This window comes from Trachurus japonicus, chromosome 10, assembly GCF_045865225.1.
Source record: "Trachurus japonicus isolate A0001 chromosome 10, Traja_1.0".
NCBI lineage: Eukaryota > Metazoa > Chordata > Actinopteri > Carangiformes > Carangidae > Trachurus > Trachurus japonicus.
In genome coordinates this window covers 6,359,104-6,376,150 of record NC_140916.1, presented here as the reverse complement: position 1 = coordinate 6,376,150, position 17,047 = coordinate 6,359,104, and the positions used below count along the sequence as shown (strand labels likewise).

The window sequence follows — 17,047 nt, the reverse complement described above, 5'->3', positions numbered from 1 at the left end:
AATCAATATGCCATTACTGTTCCAGAGACTATCTGAAATACAATTAACAAGCTGCATACATGTATCTGTTAACCCCTCAATATTTTTTCACTTCTCAAACGCCTCACACCAGCAGGTGACTCAAAATACATATGAAGGGAAAAACACACGAGCAGATATGAAGAGCTGGGACTAAGGACTGCATATAAAGCTACAATGTCTTTTCAGAGGCGCTACAAGCTGCACAATTGAAAGCAGCGTAATGGCATTGAGCTGCAAGGTCAGAGGCCAGATTTCTTGATTGAGTGAGGGTCCAGAAAGCAAAACAGGGGGGGAGAAGGGAGAAGACAAAGAAGGAGGAGACACACAGGAATGAGAACATCACACACATAGGGAAGAATAACACATGAGAATTGGGCTTAAACCGGGAAGTTTTGAGTAGATTTTGTCTTGGAGGAAGGGATGGAGATATGTCTGGCACATATTTATACAAGCCTTCATGCCAAGTATACGGAAACACAGTTGCGACATCACGGAGATGCATGGGTATGTCAGAGCTGCATGTGTTCCTTTCAGCGGATGCCATGAATAATTTCTGTTCCCTACAAAAAAAAAAAATGTTTAAAATTTTATCTCTTGCATTTGGATGTCTGTTTTGGGGCATGAAATACTTTCCCATTGATCACTCGTGAGTGTGCATGGTGCTGAATGCACGAATGACAAGACTGGTTGCTTTAAGAAATTCTTCAAGCTTGTGCAGAGTGTTACACCTTCATGCTTTAAATGAATATGGAGCCATTGTATTAATATGGCAGTAAGATGTTTGCAATGTCTCGTTGCAATAGTGGAAAGCATTCTCTCAGCACAGTGCTTGGTCTAAGCCGATGCACTTTTGGCAATGGGAAGCGTGATGCTTTCATTATGCTGCAGTAATACTGTTTGTTGTTTGCTGAATTTTTGCTACAGGCATTTACAGAGTCAGCAGTACATGTCCTCCTTTATTATGGCTGATTGTTGATATAGTTGCTTTGTTTTTCATTTTAACCATGAAGCATTTTCTGTCTTTTGTTTCAGGCTCTACATGCAGTATGGTATATTTAGTTGTATGAAAGTGTTTAGATGTAAATATAGGCTAGAGTGAGGTGTGTGTGGGTGGAGGGGTAAAGGGGTTTGCCAACCACCTTAAACCGTCTCTGCGAGTTGAGTCATGGCACAGATGTAACACCCCCTGACTCAGACCTGATGTAGGCTGTCCAGACGTGGCGGGGTGGAAGGGTGGGGAGCAAGGAGCGAATCCACAAGGGCTCTCAGGAGCCCACACAACGTGTTAACGGTGCTGCTGCAGACGCATTTTAATCAGTCCACACATTTATCTCACAAGGCTTTCCAGCTCCAGAGAAGGCAGACATAACAGACATTCACCCAAGGTTCTGCTCACCCTTTCAGAAATGATATTTTGACGCGAGGCTGAATACGTACTGTAGGTCAGTGAAAATATAAGCGATCAGTGACAAAAAGAAAGAATCAGGCAGTTTTGCCTGTTATCCACGTTTATTATGGAGTCATTAAAAGAAAGAAGATTAAAGGAAGGACTAAGGGGAGCTTCTTTATTTCCTGCCTGACTCTTATCCTTCCGTACCTGTTGCTGGCAGCAGTCAGTCATGATTTAGGGAGCAGTTCCTTTACACTCGCTGCTTCCAGGTCCAAGTCTTTTGTTGGCAAGCGTGTGCACACACAGGAAGCTGTACCCATGAGCAAGACACAGTATCCCTCACAGCTTCAGGGTAGCTGTTGAGGGCTAATCTCTCTGTAGGGGCACCAGGTGGAAAAAAAAGAAGAAAATCCCTTTAGGCGCCACTGACTTATCACAGTAGCATGGCCTGAAATGTGAAATGAAAAATGTCAAACGTGAATCGTGCTTTGTGTTAGTTGTACATTGTAACATTGTGTACCAATCCTGTAGGTCAATCACATATATAGCGATCTGATAGCAATCTAGACTTTTGGACCTCCCCTTATTTTGTTTCCAGGCTTTAGGAAATGTAGCCCCCCAGCAGGAGACTTTTACCAATCACAGGTCTTCTCAGAGACAATGAGCGTTCTTATTGGCTGTTCTACAAATGCAGATGCTTGTACACGTCCTTTCAGAGGGACACGTGTCAATACTGGTGAACCCTTTCAGAAATGGAGAGAACTTGTTGTACCTCTGCTGGACAGGTAACAAGCTCCTCACTTTATTTTCCTGTAAAATATGTTGCAGTTGATATTTGTGTAGGTGGATTTACCATGAAAGCAGGTGAAGAGCATCCATGTTGAATGCTGTTTATAGGTTTGCCCTCTGCTGGACTTACAGTTGTCGTGTGCATTACAGTATACCCACAAGGGGGAGAGGAGGAGAGTGGCTGTTTTTTTTCAGATTTTGGTATATTTTCTCTCTCTTTCTCTCTCTCTCTCTGTCTAGATTCTTGCCTACATCAGCTGCAATAGGTCTGTTGTTATAGTTAATCAATAATCAGCTTGCACTAATTCATGTAAATGCCTGCCTAATGCTTGTATGACAAGGACTCTGGTCTCTGATGCAGCTATTGATGTTTCAGTCGATGGAGCCAGTGTAGCTTAGTGAGCTACATGTTATATTTACTGTTTGTCTAATAGAGTTACATATACATACATTAGAACACATGTTGCAGATATTATCATTATCAGTCCAAGTGGTGATCAGGGTGCAGATGATGAAAGATGTGTTTTCATTATCTAAAAATATGGCGTGGCATTGTGAGTAATGAGTGTGGGTGTGTGTTCTTAGTGAAGTGGAATATTAATCTGTTCTGAGAGCATATTGAAAACAACATAGATGATAATCAGCTGCATGTCATGTAGGAGGCATTCAAGACATTTACAGGTGAATATGCATTATGTTTACAAATTACTGTATATAGTAACACTGAATATCATCTTACAGTGATGCTCAGGCTTTTTTGAAACTTAAACATAAAAATCAAAAATATTGTGAATGAAATAACTTTATACGTGGTTCACAATGCCCTGTAAAACAGTTCAAGCAGCAGACCTAATGTGATGTCTGATGTGCTGAGTGAATTTGGGAGTGTATACGAAGCACTGGGCTTCTACCTTCACCTTGCACTTGTCATGATGAGCAGGAGGATGGAGGAGAGTGAAACAACTGAATTTTGCCTGAACTACATTAGAAATAGAAACTTTTTTTTCCTACAACAGTGATCAAAGCACTCTTGCTCTGCTATAGTCTATCACTCTGGTATCCTCTACAAACCTAGAGGTAATGGTGTGGTTCAGTTTCAATATGATAGGCCTATTTCACGAGATTCTGAAGTGACGTCACACAGGGTAAATCAACATCCGGTCCGGTCAGCTGCGGCTAGAGCGACTGAAAGAGTGGCGACACTTTTCATTCAAACAAACTCATACGACCGCCACAAAAGATTTCATCAGTGAGACTAACATTAATCTCCTGAAAAAAGTTTAACCAGTCAGCGGTAAACCTCTAAAATCCTGTGGATAAAGTTACCTGGATGTAGCTACGAGCATCTGCCTACTAGTCCCCGCTCGCTGCTCCCTCTGCATTTCTCCCAAAACAAGCACATTTCCTAACAGGCAATATCTGGATAAACTGACAACAGGCTGCGGATTTAACGGCGATGTTCTCGCATTAAAGAATATTAAAACTTTTAGCAGCTTTACTGCTATCACTGTCAGTTGCTGCTGAACGGCGATAGCGATGCTAATTTGTTAGCCCGTCGTTAGCATTAAGCTAGCGGACGTTATGCTTAGTTAGCATTAAGCTAACGGACTTTATGCTTAGTAGTGGTACTGGCTGTGTGTGGTTTGAAGGTTGTTTCAAATAATGTGGGTTTGAGTGAACATCTTTGATGATTAAATACATATTGCCGCTTAAAGCAGATATCAGTGGAATGTTTTTGTTAATATAAGTCCTAAATAGTCCTATTTTCCGTCAGCAATCACTTACATGAAGTATTTCAGCCTAAACACGAGTCTCTCCGTCACTCTGCTCTGCTGTAACACGAGGAGAAAATTTTCCCTGTGGGATACAAGTGTTATCCAATGAGGGGAGAGAACGGCATGAAGGGCTGTGTGTGCAGCCAAGGGATGCGCGTGAATGTGGTGACGTAGCACGAGGACCAATTGATGCCTGACAAGGGCGGGGGCTGCTAACTCATGGTGCGTTCAAGGAAACTCGTACTTTGTGTTTTTCCTTCCTGTGAAGTCATACCAGTTCGATCTGGTACGAGTTCACGGGTCGGAAGTTACGAGTGGCCGTTATAGGGAACTTTCACAGACAACAGGACGGTAAAAACACGAGCTACGGGTTACCTGGAACGCTACCAAGTCGTAGTTGTGACTTGAAGCTGTAACTTACGGTTTCAAAAGCCTGCCTTGAACACAGCATTAGCCGAAACGGCCGTGCCGCTGTTATCTGCTTTAATATGTTTTATGTATGGCATTATTACAGTAGGCTAATGATTAGCTGTTAATCTTCCATTTGGACAGTGACAAATAAAACCTTGAAGCAAGAAGATTTTGTTGGAGAACTGACATTGATATACAGTAATTCAGTAACGGTTGTAAACCAGTGTACGGTTTAGTTTTAATATTTTGCCTTTCAAAAGCAAGCTAAACAAAGTCTTTTCCATCATCTCTTCGTATAGCCTACCCTGCTAGAAAAACCAGCATGGAAATGCTGCTGGTCTATGCTGTTTTTTTTTTTTTAGCAGTAGCCAAAACCCACTTCTTTCTCAGGTCTTTCTTTCGGAAACTCGTGGAAATGCAAGTACGGCTGTTTTTGTCTAGAATTTGTACACTGAGGTACGCACATGGATGTATTATATTACGCAGCAGAAGCTTTTATTTTTGGATTCAGCCATTGCGCTTCCGCGACCGGAAGTAGTTTTACCCTGTAACGGAAACCGGAAGTACCTAAACCCGGAAGTCGTGAAATAGGCCTATTGGCAGGGGAAGCTCGTAGTGCCATATCATATTTGATTCAATGTTAAAAAAATTTTTTTTTTTTAAAAGCCCAAGGAAGAATTTTTAACATGAATTTGAGATGAGTGAAAGATTTAAATTAAGGATTAGAATTAGGAAAATGTATTTGTCATTTCAATGACTGATTGACTGAAGTTTGATGGAGACAAACAATTTATTGTCACTTATTGACCATAATATATGCTCAAGTTATATCTGCAACGAGCTAATGTCCCTCTGACTGATTTATTGGTCACAATGATGTTTTCCAATACACACATGAGCCATTGTATGAAAAAATACCAAATATTGGATCAGCTACATATTTATCCATTTCTATATATATATTTTGTTTGTCTTCATATAAGAAATGGTCTAATGTTCCGCATCATTTGGAAAAACCTATTTAGACTATTTGCGACTGTTAATGCCCTAAATGTCCTTTTCATAGTGAAAGAGCACAGGCTTCTCTGGAGATCACTCTGACCTGCTGAAATGGCAACAGAAAGCACAATAACATCGGTTCAATATCAATATGTAGCTGCATTTATGTTTACATTGAATGGGTTCAATGGGGGTAGAGAGTGGGCGTCATTTGAAGTCAGAAAAACATGCTGTGATAAAGATGGTAATACATAACACACTGCTCTCTAATGAACTGACATATTTGCTGTGTTTTTTTTTTCAATTTTTTCTCCCTCCTTAAGTAGCCTATAATGAATTTATCATTTCATTTCATCCCCTCCAGCGGTTAAGTCTTGTCATGCTGTTGCCATTGTATTTTTTTACCCTCACACATTTAATTATCAAGTTTTCGTACCTTCTCACAAGCTCCTTCCTGTCTCCAAAGTTGAGAATTGTTAATAGCTATTAAACGTGGGATTAACTGTCTTCTCTGAGAGGCTTTTCCCGCGGGATGAATTGAGATCCGGATGTTTGATGCGGTCGTTTTGACTCTTTCCCAAACCATGGGTTATCAGACACAGAAAAGAGCAACTGACTCAATCCAGCAAGTTTATCTCTAATTAACACGGATTAATTGGGCTTTGACTTCGCTCTGCAAGCCAAGCAGAAGGGCAATTTGTGCATGGAAGCCTGTTATTGCCCCAAGGCTGTTGATCCTCACTGTTAAGTGCTTTAGGTCCCTAAACCCTTGATCATGTGACTGTGATCATGTTGCTCTTGCAGTGTTTGCGTGTGTGTGTGTGTGTTATTGAATTATACAGTTTGCCACATTCACTCCAGTTTATATTAGTTGTGAAAATGAAACAATTAACACGATTTTTTTGTTACTACCATCTGTGTGCATTTAGAATCGTCAAGGTCTCTCCTTCTGTTTTTTTGTTTTTCTTACTCTACCTTTGAAAACGCTTCCGTCTTCTCCCCTTCTTTAATTATTTGCACTTGGAAATTTAACAGAGGCTGAGTTGTTTAATTGTATCCAGGTCACATCCTGAGGAGACATTCTGTTGCATGCAAAGTCAGACAGACAGTGGTTTATTAAAGGAGCACAGTGTCATTTTGCATGTTGGCAGGTTTACCTTAAAGCCTCGCTGGCCTTTCCAAAGAACCACTCAATAATAGATAAAGGCAAAGAGCATTGCAGTCTCTTCCCCCTCATTATGATCCCATCTGATTACTCTGTGATGCTCTTTTGAAAAGGTGGGTTAATTGCACGCCCTGACTATGAACTAACCTGCAAGATAATAACATCTTTCCTTCAGGGTAGCATCATTATAAGATATAAGCTTCATTAAAATAAAATGACGATTTAATAACTTTCCCTTAAACTGACCCCTGTGAAAATGTAGTGTTATTTTATAAGATAGCTGGGAAATTAAGGCGTCAAACAACGTGCCTTTGTACTATGTGCTCTGCTGTTTTCAGAAAGCAAAAAAATTAAGCATGGGTCGTTGACCAGCAACTTTAATCACCCAGCGGGAGCAACAGTGCTTACACTAGGCCTGCAGTACACTATAGCCAAAGTGGTGACATGGTTTTATCTTGTCTGTCTTAAATGGATTTGATGAATATAGTGCATATGCAAGGACCCACTGACGGGAGGGCAGCCATGTCAGATGCTAATGTACAAAAGAGCTTGCTCTCAAACTGCTGCATCCAGTATCTAACACTTTCTCTCCCCACATGATTGCACATAATGTTGCTTTTATTATTGCTTTATTCCTCACAGTCCCATTCCTACTGCGTCTTTGCTCCAGCTCAAAGTTAATTTTCCTCCTTTCCCAGCCTTTCAAAGTGGCTCTTCCTCCGCAGCCGTCTTCCAAGGCAAAATATCAAAATTTGACGCTTTGATTATACTTTTTAAGGGGTGTCGATAATTGCCGGGCAAAGAAAGCAACTGTCTCCCACCATCCAACATAAAGGCATGGAGGCTTTTCTGTGTGAAGAGGAATCACATTATGTTCAATGATCAGTGCCTGGGGGCCACATCAAACACTGTCTGAAAACCTTTCCAGAGGAGATAGAGGCAGGCCAATTTCACAAGTGGCTTTTTATTGGTTGATTGCACAGAGGCCAAGTTGTTATCTAAATCCTCAAACTACTTGGGGAAAATAAGAAGTGTCTTGTGAGCGTTCAGGGTGTGAAAAGTTACCCGTCAGATGAAAGCCAGAGGAGAATGTTTACAACCAATAGTTTTCCAGGATTATGGCTTAAGAGACAGAGCGTAAACAGGACGTGGCGTTTACAAAGTCAACCAGTCACATACTGTGTCATTGCTAGTCCAGAAAAAATGTGTTCCACCACCTTTGATTTTCATGTTTTCACTTGAAATGACAGCGCAGATAATCCTTTCACAGATGGATAGGTTACATGTTCTTATAGGCTGCATTCAAATACATCCAAAAACAGGATTTTTAAAAATTACCTCAAGTTCAGTGCAGCTTAAATGTGGTTTTGCAAGATACACTCAATGTGTTTGCGTCTGAAGTCAGTGGCTAGATCATGTCGCCGTCTAACAAGCTGACCTCCCATACAGTGGCTTCATTTATCATTTTGCATAATTATACGCAGTTCATATTGGAGCTGTGGGGCTAATTAGTTGATAAATAATTTGAAATCAAACATGGGTAGTGGGCGTCCACGCTGCCCGGCAGGGGGAAACTGACCCATGATAGCTCGATTCAATCTGCTCCAATTAAAAGAAAGTCAACGACCATGTTTCTGTGGAGTTTGTTGTAGCCTGTATGAGCTGTATGTGAAGTCTCTACTTTGTGTGGATGAATACACATACTCTTGCATACAGTGCAATACAGACAAATATCACAGCAGAGCATAGACTAAACCATGAGATTCTAATGTTGATTCCTCTTATATAGAGACCTAATGAATAATACTTGTAAATGTGAGGCTTTTATATCTGAAATCACTCACTGCCGTTTTCATTGTCTCCATACAGTATGACCACTATGAATAATTACTTTTGTGGGCTTATTGTACTCCCACTGTTTTGTGAAAGGTGTTAACGGCTTCATTATAGAAATGGTAATCTACCACTTTTACACTGAAATGTTATTAACTTCCATTTAAAGTTGCATATACTGTAATTTGTTGGTTATACACTAGCACCATCATTATGTGGACTTAAGAAGTGACGTATTCTGTGCAGTGGAAAATTAATAACATGCTATGGACACAAAGTACTGTAGTACCATAGAAATTGTGATAAATTTTACATATGGACTCGGTGCACAAACAGTAAGGGGGAAAAAAAGCATGAACAAAATGAAAGAGTCATATAGTGAGGAAAGATGGAGACAAAAACTTGGCGATGATATCACTCGAGTGCCTGGGGAGAAAGATTGCAATCTCAGTATACAGTAGCTCCACTCTCACCTCTAGATTTCAGTCTGATAAAAACCTCTTGTGGCGTTGAGTCACCTAGACAGCTCGTCAAGAGCATAGTGGTCAGAGCTACACGGAGCTATATGAGCCTGGAAATTAGTCTGTATTCAGAGTAATTATGTGTTGAAGATGGAGATAACATGCTGTAAAAGTACGAGGCATCTCTGAGAACCGAGGATGTTCATGGAATCATGACTAACAACACAACTGTGTTTCGCTACTATGGTGAAGACCAACTTCATTCCTGTTCGTCCTCTTACCAGTTAGCCCCGGGCTGTGTTGAAAAGTAAAGAGAGGCATCATGGGATGGGAGAGCCCCACATGTGTTCAGTGATTCATATGGAAATGAGTTTGTGATGGGAATAGGAAACTGAGTTCCTGTGAAAACTGGGTGAAGACAAACATATTCTCTTGTCCTGTATTTGTCATAGTGGAACAAAAAAAATCATAATTTCAGGATCGGTGAGTTTGAGCTCCACTTGTGTACATATGCTCACCATGATGGCATTGTGCAGGCGACCTCAGCACCCCGGCGAAATGGCTGTTCACTGATTTATGCTGAGTCAGACACCATTAGCTGTTATCATCCCCCTCTCAGGACCCAACCCTGCACTAATGTGGGTCAGGGGCCACATTATAGAAACACCTTCACTGTGCCGTCTTATCTCACCGTGCATTGCAGGATTTCTACCATCACAGGGCTGCTGGTGAATGTTGATGGAAATTACCTGAAATAGTTGAAGATAAAATGGAAATGTTAAGGAAATTATTAAAATTTAAATAAGATTTTCTTAGATCAATTCCTGATAGTCATTGTAATCCAGAGACTGTTTTCATTTTCTTTTCTTTTTTTTTGTACAAAGTGCAGGAACTCTTATTATATTGTTACTAATGCATCAAACTGTAAGTAGAATTGTAAAAAAATATATATATAAATGTGCAGAAAACATGTGCAGAACAGTTTTTTTTGTTTTTTTTTGTACTAGAAAAATCAATTACAATTACAAAAAATGAAAAATGAAATGAAAGAAGAACAGTATGTGTGGGAGAGGTTAAAAACCCTAATGGCCTTATACACAAAGATTCAAGAACCATTCAATGACAACAACAAAAGAAAGCAATACAAGTGCCTCATTATAACAAGAAGAGTCCAAATATAGAGAAAAAGTACAAAGTAATAGAGGTACTTCAAAAGTGTAGCCTACTTAAGTACAGTATTTGCGTGTAAGTACTTTATTCTTTTCCACCATTAAATAGATTCTCTGTTTGTGGAAATAACTGGTAGATCTCACAGAAAAATGTTGAATCTTAAGAGAGAAGCTGGCGCCCTTTGATACGGAGGAACAACTGATAAAGAGGCGCCTGCTATCAGATGTAGCTGTGGTCTGGTTGTGCTAAAAGCTGCTGTTTGTGAGAGAAGGGCCTTTATCTCAGTTTACCATCAGATTGATGGCTGGATGGTGGGAAGACTAAGAAAGAGTTAATTTTGGGTCCATAGCTCTGTATGTCCTGGCTAGGTATATCCACTGCACAGACTGAATCTATTTTTTCTGCTTTCCTGTAGCACTCTCACTTTGATGTCATTTGATCCTGTTGTCCATGTTAATCAGAAATGTTTGTAGGAATACAGGAAAAACACTGCTGAAACATTGTTAAAATGTATTTTTTACAAAAAACAAGGTGAAATTGAAACGTTTGCTGTTGAATATCATAGGTCACAGAATTAACTATCCTGTATTTTGTCTTGAGAAAATGTCCTTGAACTGCTCAGGCAGCACACAGTCAGTACAAATCTGCATGAAACACAGGGCACATTCATAGGGTGATGCTGACAGGGAAATTATGAGGAAATCGGAAAAATAAGCAACACATCCAGAACACAGAAATCCACCATACATGAGCAGATAGCTGGGATTTTATTTGCGGATGTTGCCTCAGGCCATCTGACTAATTCTATACAGCATTCACTGCAGAACAGGACACACTTGTGCCACTAATGATGCTCTTGCATTATGGTTTTCTCATTCAGCAGTGCCCAGGTGAGGGGGTCACATCACAGGCTCACTCTTACTCTGATTACACACTGTTATAAAGACATCTAATCATTATCCTGATTAGACACCCTCTTAGCAAACCGTGGAATCATATGGTGCTGCAATCCATGTGGACAGTGTGTGTGTGTGTGAATGAGGTAGTTATTATGTGGGAAGAATCTGAAGAAACGAAAAAAAAAAATCTTTTGCACAGAGATGTGTGAGTGTGTGTAAGTGTGCACTCTATGTGTGAGTCAATCACATTAGTTATGTCTATCTAGAAATGTTTTATTGAACGCTGCGTTAAACAAAGTAATTTATCAACTTAATTTACTGACTCTTGTAGAGAGAGTACTAGGATTCTGTGTTGTATTAGGTAATGTTGCCAATTCACTTGTTTTATATAGTCGTATTAGAATCAGTATTTTGTGTTAGTACCTGACGGCTGAATATAATTAATTTGGCTTAATGCAGTTGTACTACACAGCCTAAATAAAATGCAATAATATCAACAAAATGATTAATAAAATCAGGCAGTAGAACAGTACCTTGTTAAATTAAGCAGTCTGTGTCTACTGAGCACAAAGCAGAACGAAGTTGGAGAAACAAAGGGCAAAAATGACAATACTAGACCTGTTTTTTCAACATACTTCACAAGATGCATAGCAGATACAGTGGATGCAGTAGCTCAGACACAGGCAAATATAATGGTAGTTCAAAAACTGAGTGGAAAGATACCTACATGTACCTAAAACAGAGAGTAAAGATTCAGTTTAAGATCCAGTTGTATTAGAAAGCCTCTGCACATGTTGGTAATGTTTCACAAGTCAGCAGCAATAGAGAAGCAGCCATATGGTGCCCACTAACTTGTCGCACTTAAGTTTTATTGCAATCTGGTGCAAAGGGAAGTTAAGGACAAAAAAAAAGGGGGAAGATCAATGAAAATCAGAAACCGTGCACATAAAATCCATAAATATGTATAAATATTTGCAGATTTAATCTTGGAATTAACCTGAAATTCATAAATACTGGAGCAACTCAGAGCATAAATTTTGTACAACAGAAATGGCTATAAATGTGAATATCCAGTGACTCGTTGAAGCCTTGGCCTCTAGCTATGTTTGGTTTATTAAAATCAATTAATATCTATGTGGTGACACCTTTGTTGAAAATGAATGGAGATGTTGCCTCTGCTCAGTTTGCCTGGTGTCATCTCACTGACTCTAATCTGGCCATTTGACCCATGGTCCTTTTTTTTTTACAGCTCTCTGATGAACTAAAAGATTAAATATAGGAACACAAATAATTTATTTTTGCACAATGTTGCATTTGAATTGTTTGTTAAGACCTACATTTTGATACTGTTAAAAAAAACACCTTTTATGATTATTTGGCCATATGAATTGATTTCTTACGTTTACATAATGTTTCCCCTTAGATAGCTATGCCATCACATTATCTTTGCTCTGTAATCTCTTAGCATATTAAGAGCCTGGAGAGAAATTCAGATTATTCCTCTCACCGTTTAAATTTAGCACAGCCCATGACACACCAAATGAGACAGGGATGGTTTGCAATCTTTGCAACCTGTCACACAGTCTGTTTGTGGCAAGCAGTGCATTCAGTTCATATATCTGCTTGTCTACATGCATAAGAAGATCTATGAATAAAAAAAAATGTTCTGTTCATAAATGTATTAAAAATGGACCAGGTTGTGTTTTAATGAGCCAGATATATTTATCATCTTATTTATCCACAGTGGGGTCCATAAGTCATCTTAGATTTTTTGAATACTATTATATACATGAATCGGAAGGAGAAGGTGGATATAAGTGTGGCGATATAACCAGTCTAGGAAAGATGTGATGTTTGCTCAGCCACCCAGGTCCATGTTACAGGCTCACATTTGTAGTAAAGACTAGCAGAGCTCATCCTGTGGACAAGAAAATGTAACATAAGACAGTGAGCTGCAAGACTCTCACTTTGTATTCATTTAACTGTTAATTTCAATTTGTTGAAAATCAAACTAAGTGCCAACACTCACCAGGGAAGCATTTTAACCAGCACTGCTTCATCAATATCCCACAGGTGAAGGGAAAACAAAGACAGCCGACAAATTCAACTAGTGACTGAAGACGTAAGGGAGAAAGAGGTTATTTAATTCAAACGATGGGAGATGCCCATCCAAAGTCTGGAGCCCAGCAGCTCAGCTTGCCTGTGAATTTGAATAAGTAACTAGATGGAAAGAGGATGGCAAAAATTAGATATTTGTGTGCGGCGATGTCCATCCAATCTGTTGTCAAAAGAGCACATGGGGCCATTTTTGTTCACAGCAGATTGAGTCCTGCCATGTTTTTAACTAATTCTACTTGAGCACAGCTAGAATGAGGTCCATGCTTAATGTTTAACCAGCCTTTGTTTCTCTTTGTTCTCTCTCTTTCATCCAGAACCGTGACAATATGGTCGACTGTATGAGCAAAGTCATGCTGCACACGGTCGTGTCATGCTGGCAGCCATTCCTGGGACTGGCCCTCGTGGCTGTCTTCGTGGGTTCTACCCTGGGATGTCCCTCTCGCTGCGAGTGTTCGGCGCAGAGCAAGGCAGTTGTCTGTCACCGCAAGCGCATGCCCACCATCCCGGACGGCATACCAACAGAGACCAGGATCCTGGACCTGAGTAAGAACAAGATGACAATGATCAATCCTGATGACTTTATTGCCTTTCCGGGACTTGAGGAACTTGACCTTAGTGGAAATATTATCAGTTATGTTGAGCCTGGAGCATTTAACGCCCTGTTTACCATGCACTCGCTCAGTCTGAAGAGCAATCGTATCAAACTCATTCCTCTGGGCGTCTTTGCAGGTTTAACTAATCTTACCCGACTGGATATAAGTGACAACAAGATTGTCATCCTCCTGGATTATATGTTTCAGGACTTGCACAATCTAAGGTTTTTGGAAGTGGGCGACAATGATCTGGTTTACATTTCTCACCGTGCGTTCAGTGGACTTTTAAGCTTGGAGATACTAACCCTAGAAAGATGCAACCTTACAGTTGTGCCCACTGAGGCCCTTTCCCACCTGCATAACCTTGTCAGCCTCCATCTACGATACCTCAGCATCAACACTTTGCATCCTTACTCGTTCAAAAAGCTGTTCCGACTGCGGCATTTAGAAATTGATAATTGGCCTTTGCTAGACCATGTGCCAGCCAATACCCTGCATGGCCTCAATCTGACGATGCTGTTCATAACCAATACCAACTTGTCCTCCTTTCCTTACCAAGCCCTGAAGCATCTGCCCTACCTGACACACCTCAATCTGTCCTACAACCGCATCAGGCACATTGAAGGGGGAATGCTCATGGAGCTGGTCCGGCTGCGAGAGCTCCATCTGGTTGGTGCTCAGTTAACCACCATTGAACCGTATGCTTTCCAGGGCCTACGGGGGCTCAAAGTCCTTAATGTCTCTCACAACCGACTGGATACGTTGGAGAAGGGTGTTTTTCAGTCCCCTGAGTCTCTGGAGGTTCTTCTGATTGACAACAACCCTTTAGTGTGCGACTGTCGTCTCATGTGGATCATACAAAAAAGGCACTCGATCTTCTTTGGGGATTTTCAGCCGGAGTGCAGCACACCCGAGGGTATCCGCGGCAGGCCTTTCAAGGAGTTTAAGGAGACTCTTTTGTCTTACTACATGACATGCACTAAGCCAAAAATTCGCGAAAATAAAACACAAACAATCACTGTGGATGAAGGCCAACAGGCAATGTTGCGCTGCAGTGCTGAGGGGACACCAAGACCCACTGTGTCCTGGTTGTCCCCACGCCGACAAGTTCTGACAAGAAGGAGCCATGGAAGAGTGACCGTCCACAACAATGGTACTCTGGAGATCAAGTCGGCAGAGGTACAAGACAGTGGAGTGTACCTTTGCCACGCTTCAAACTCCGCTGGGAATGACAGCCTGATGACTTCATTGGCAGTGAAAAGTCTGGGATCACTGTACGCTAACAGGACCCAGTACTACACAGATCCTAGCAATACCACTGCCAATGGGACGGCCGGTGTGACCCTTGGTTTGGACCTAAAGACTATTCTGGTTTCGACAGCTATGGGTTGTTTCACGTTCCTTGGAGTGGTCTTGTTTTGTTTCCTGCTCCTTTTTGTTTGGAGCAGAGGCAAAGGAAAACATAAAAACAACATAGATGTTGAATACGTGCCTCGGTCAAAGTCCAATGGCACTAACATTGACTCGGCAGAGGGACAAGCCGGTCCTCGTCGTTTTAACATGAAAATGATGTGACTTCTTTTTTAGATTCAACATTCTGGATTGTGGAAATGTCCAAAGCACCATGTATTTTTTTGCAAATAGGACTACTGAACTTCCCAATGTAGGGAGAGTGGTAGTGAAAAGATTTGGGGCATCATAAAAAGATGAGCAGTACCTGAAATCATGGGATCTTTACAAAATACTTGGATACGATGGTTTGAAATACCGAAAAGAATAGTAGGACATCCTCTTTCATAATTGCCAGCAGGCAACTTCTTCAACGTGGATGTGGAGTGAAAACTGTTACTGTCAAGGGGACCTGAAGGGATTAGGTGTCATCTATCAGCTTTTTGAAATTTATATGCCCAAAAAGAACCCTTCAGTTTTGGGTTGGATCCACAGACTCTGCTGAACCATGTACAGTACAAATTTGTATCTAAGCTATTAACCTACTTTGTTTAGTCTTGCGCCATGCTTATTCACCAAACAAATCAATGAAACAGACCATAATTTCCTATGTTCAATACTTTGCATATGTGTACCTAATGCTTCATTATGTACATGTATGAACATATTCATTCAAAAGAACTATTCATAGCAATATTCATGGGATGCATTAGCCAAAATTGATATAACCCCACATGTTCAGCCAGAACATGCTTCAGACTTTTAAAGTTTCCATGAATTCAGGAAGGGCTTTTATGGGCAATTATGTCCCTGATCCCCCAATTGACTACTAGATATTAATAAATATATATTATTTATCAATGAAAAAAGAGGGGAAAAAATGATGAAAAATGTTGAGTATTTTACAAAAGTCAGTCCTCAAACACTGTTCAGGATCTAACATACAGTAACACATGGATCATCAATGAGATGACCCAGTATTGGTGAAAGTACCTACATGAACCACCTTTTTGTCCTATTTTTGTCTCTTATTATTCCTTTAACTGTACCTTTGCTGGTTGGCAAACTACATGTGTCAATTTTACTACAGTGACATTTGCATCATTTTGCCCAGTAGGAAATTTGGACTTTGTTGTGGTAGTTCCTCATTTTGTTGTTGAATCACTTAGATTGTGAAAACTTCAAAAGTAAAACTAAAAAAATATGTATGTGAAATAAATGAAGATGTATTTGTACCAATGTGTCGACCTTAAATGGTTATTCCATAATGATATCTGTTTCTCTCCTCCCCCACAGTCGACTTATGAGGAGGACGTCCCTGTTGCTACAGTACCATGAATATATCAGGTCTATGTGTGTTTTAAATATAAAATCAACAATGACTTCTCACAGATGCTGTTGAACCGCGACCTATACCAGCTTTCATGAAACCATTTTGGTCCTTTTCTTTTTGGCCGGCTGGCAGTCGCCACTATCAGCTGACCTACAGACCCAGGTGTATTGACTGCTCTTGTGCAGCTGCATTGAGTGTTGACTTTGTTTAATTGCTGTTGGACTAAGAACCCAGACCTTTTGTCAGTAATGAAAACATTGAGGCCATCTACCTCGAAATTGTTTCCATCTGAACAAACAACAAAATCTACCAAAAACGCAACTGATTGACATCATATTTGACAGGTGCCAAAACAGCTAGTGAGAACAACATTTAGGTGATCAATGCAAACCCTGGAGCCTCCACCATCCTCCTGTTAAAGTGGAGCTTTTATAACCTCAGTTTGAAATGTCTTTTCTGTGAGAATCTTCTCTGTTTACGCACCTGCTTTTGTGGTTAACACAGAAGAATTAACCTTGAAAACATCATTTTGTGTTGATCATAAAGCTTTTGATGAAAAAAAAACCTTAGAAATAAGTTGTTTGCTCAACAACATGTTTGTGTTAACCTACTTCTTCTTCTGCAGATTTTCAGACATGCAA

At 40.4% G+C, this 17,047-nt stretch overlaps 1 protein-coding gene across 3 annotated transcripts in view; it reads left to right on the top strand.

The window, feature by feature from the left end:
- The window catches only part of lingo2 (leucine rich repeat and Ig domain containing 2), a 216,522-nt gene extending 200,214 nt beyond the window's left edge, over nucleotides 1–16,308 (top strand). For all 3 annotated transcript variants that reach the window (XM_085789047.1, XM_085789046.1, XM_085789048.1), the window contains one exon: nucleotides 13,346–16,308. In XM_085789047.1, coding sequence (XP_085645173.1) covers nucleotides 13,358–15,199 — 1,842 coding nt within the window. In that variant the 5' untranslated portion in view covers nucleotides 13,346–13,357 and the 3' untranslated portion in view covers nucleotides 15,200–16,308. The remainder of the gene's footprint in view (nucleotides 1–13,345) is intronic.
- The last annotated feature ends 739 nt before the right edge of the window (nucleotides 16,309–17,047 follow it).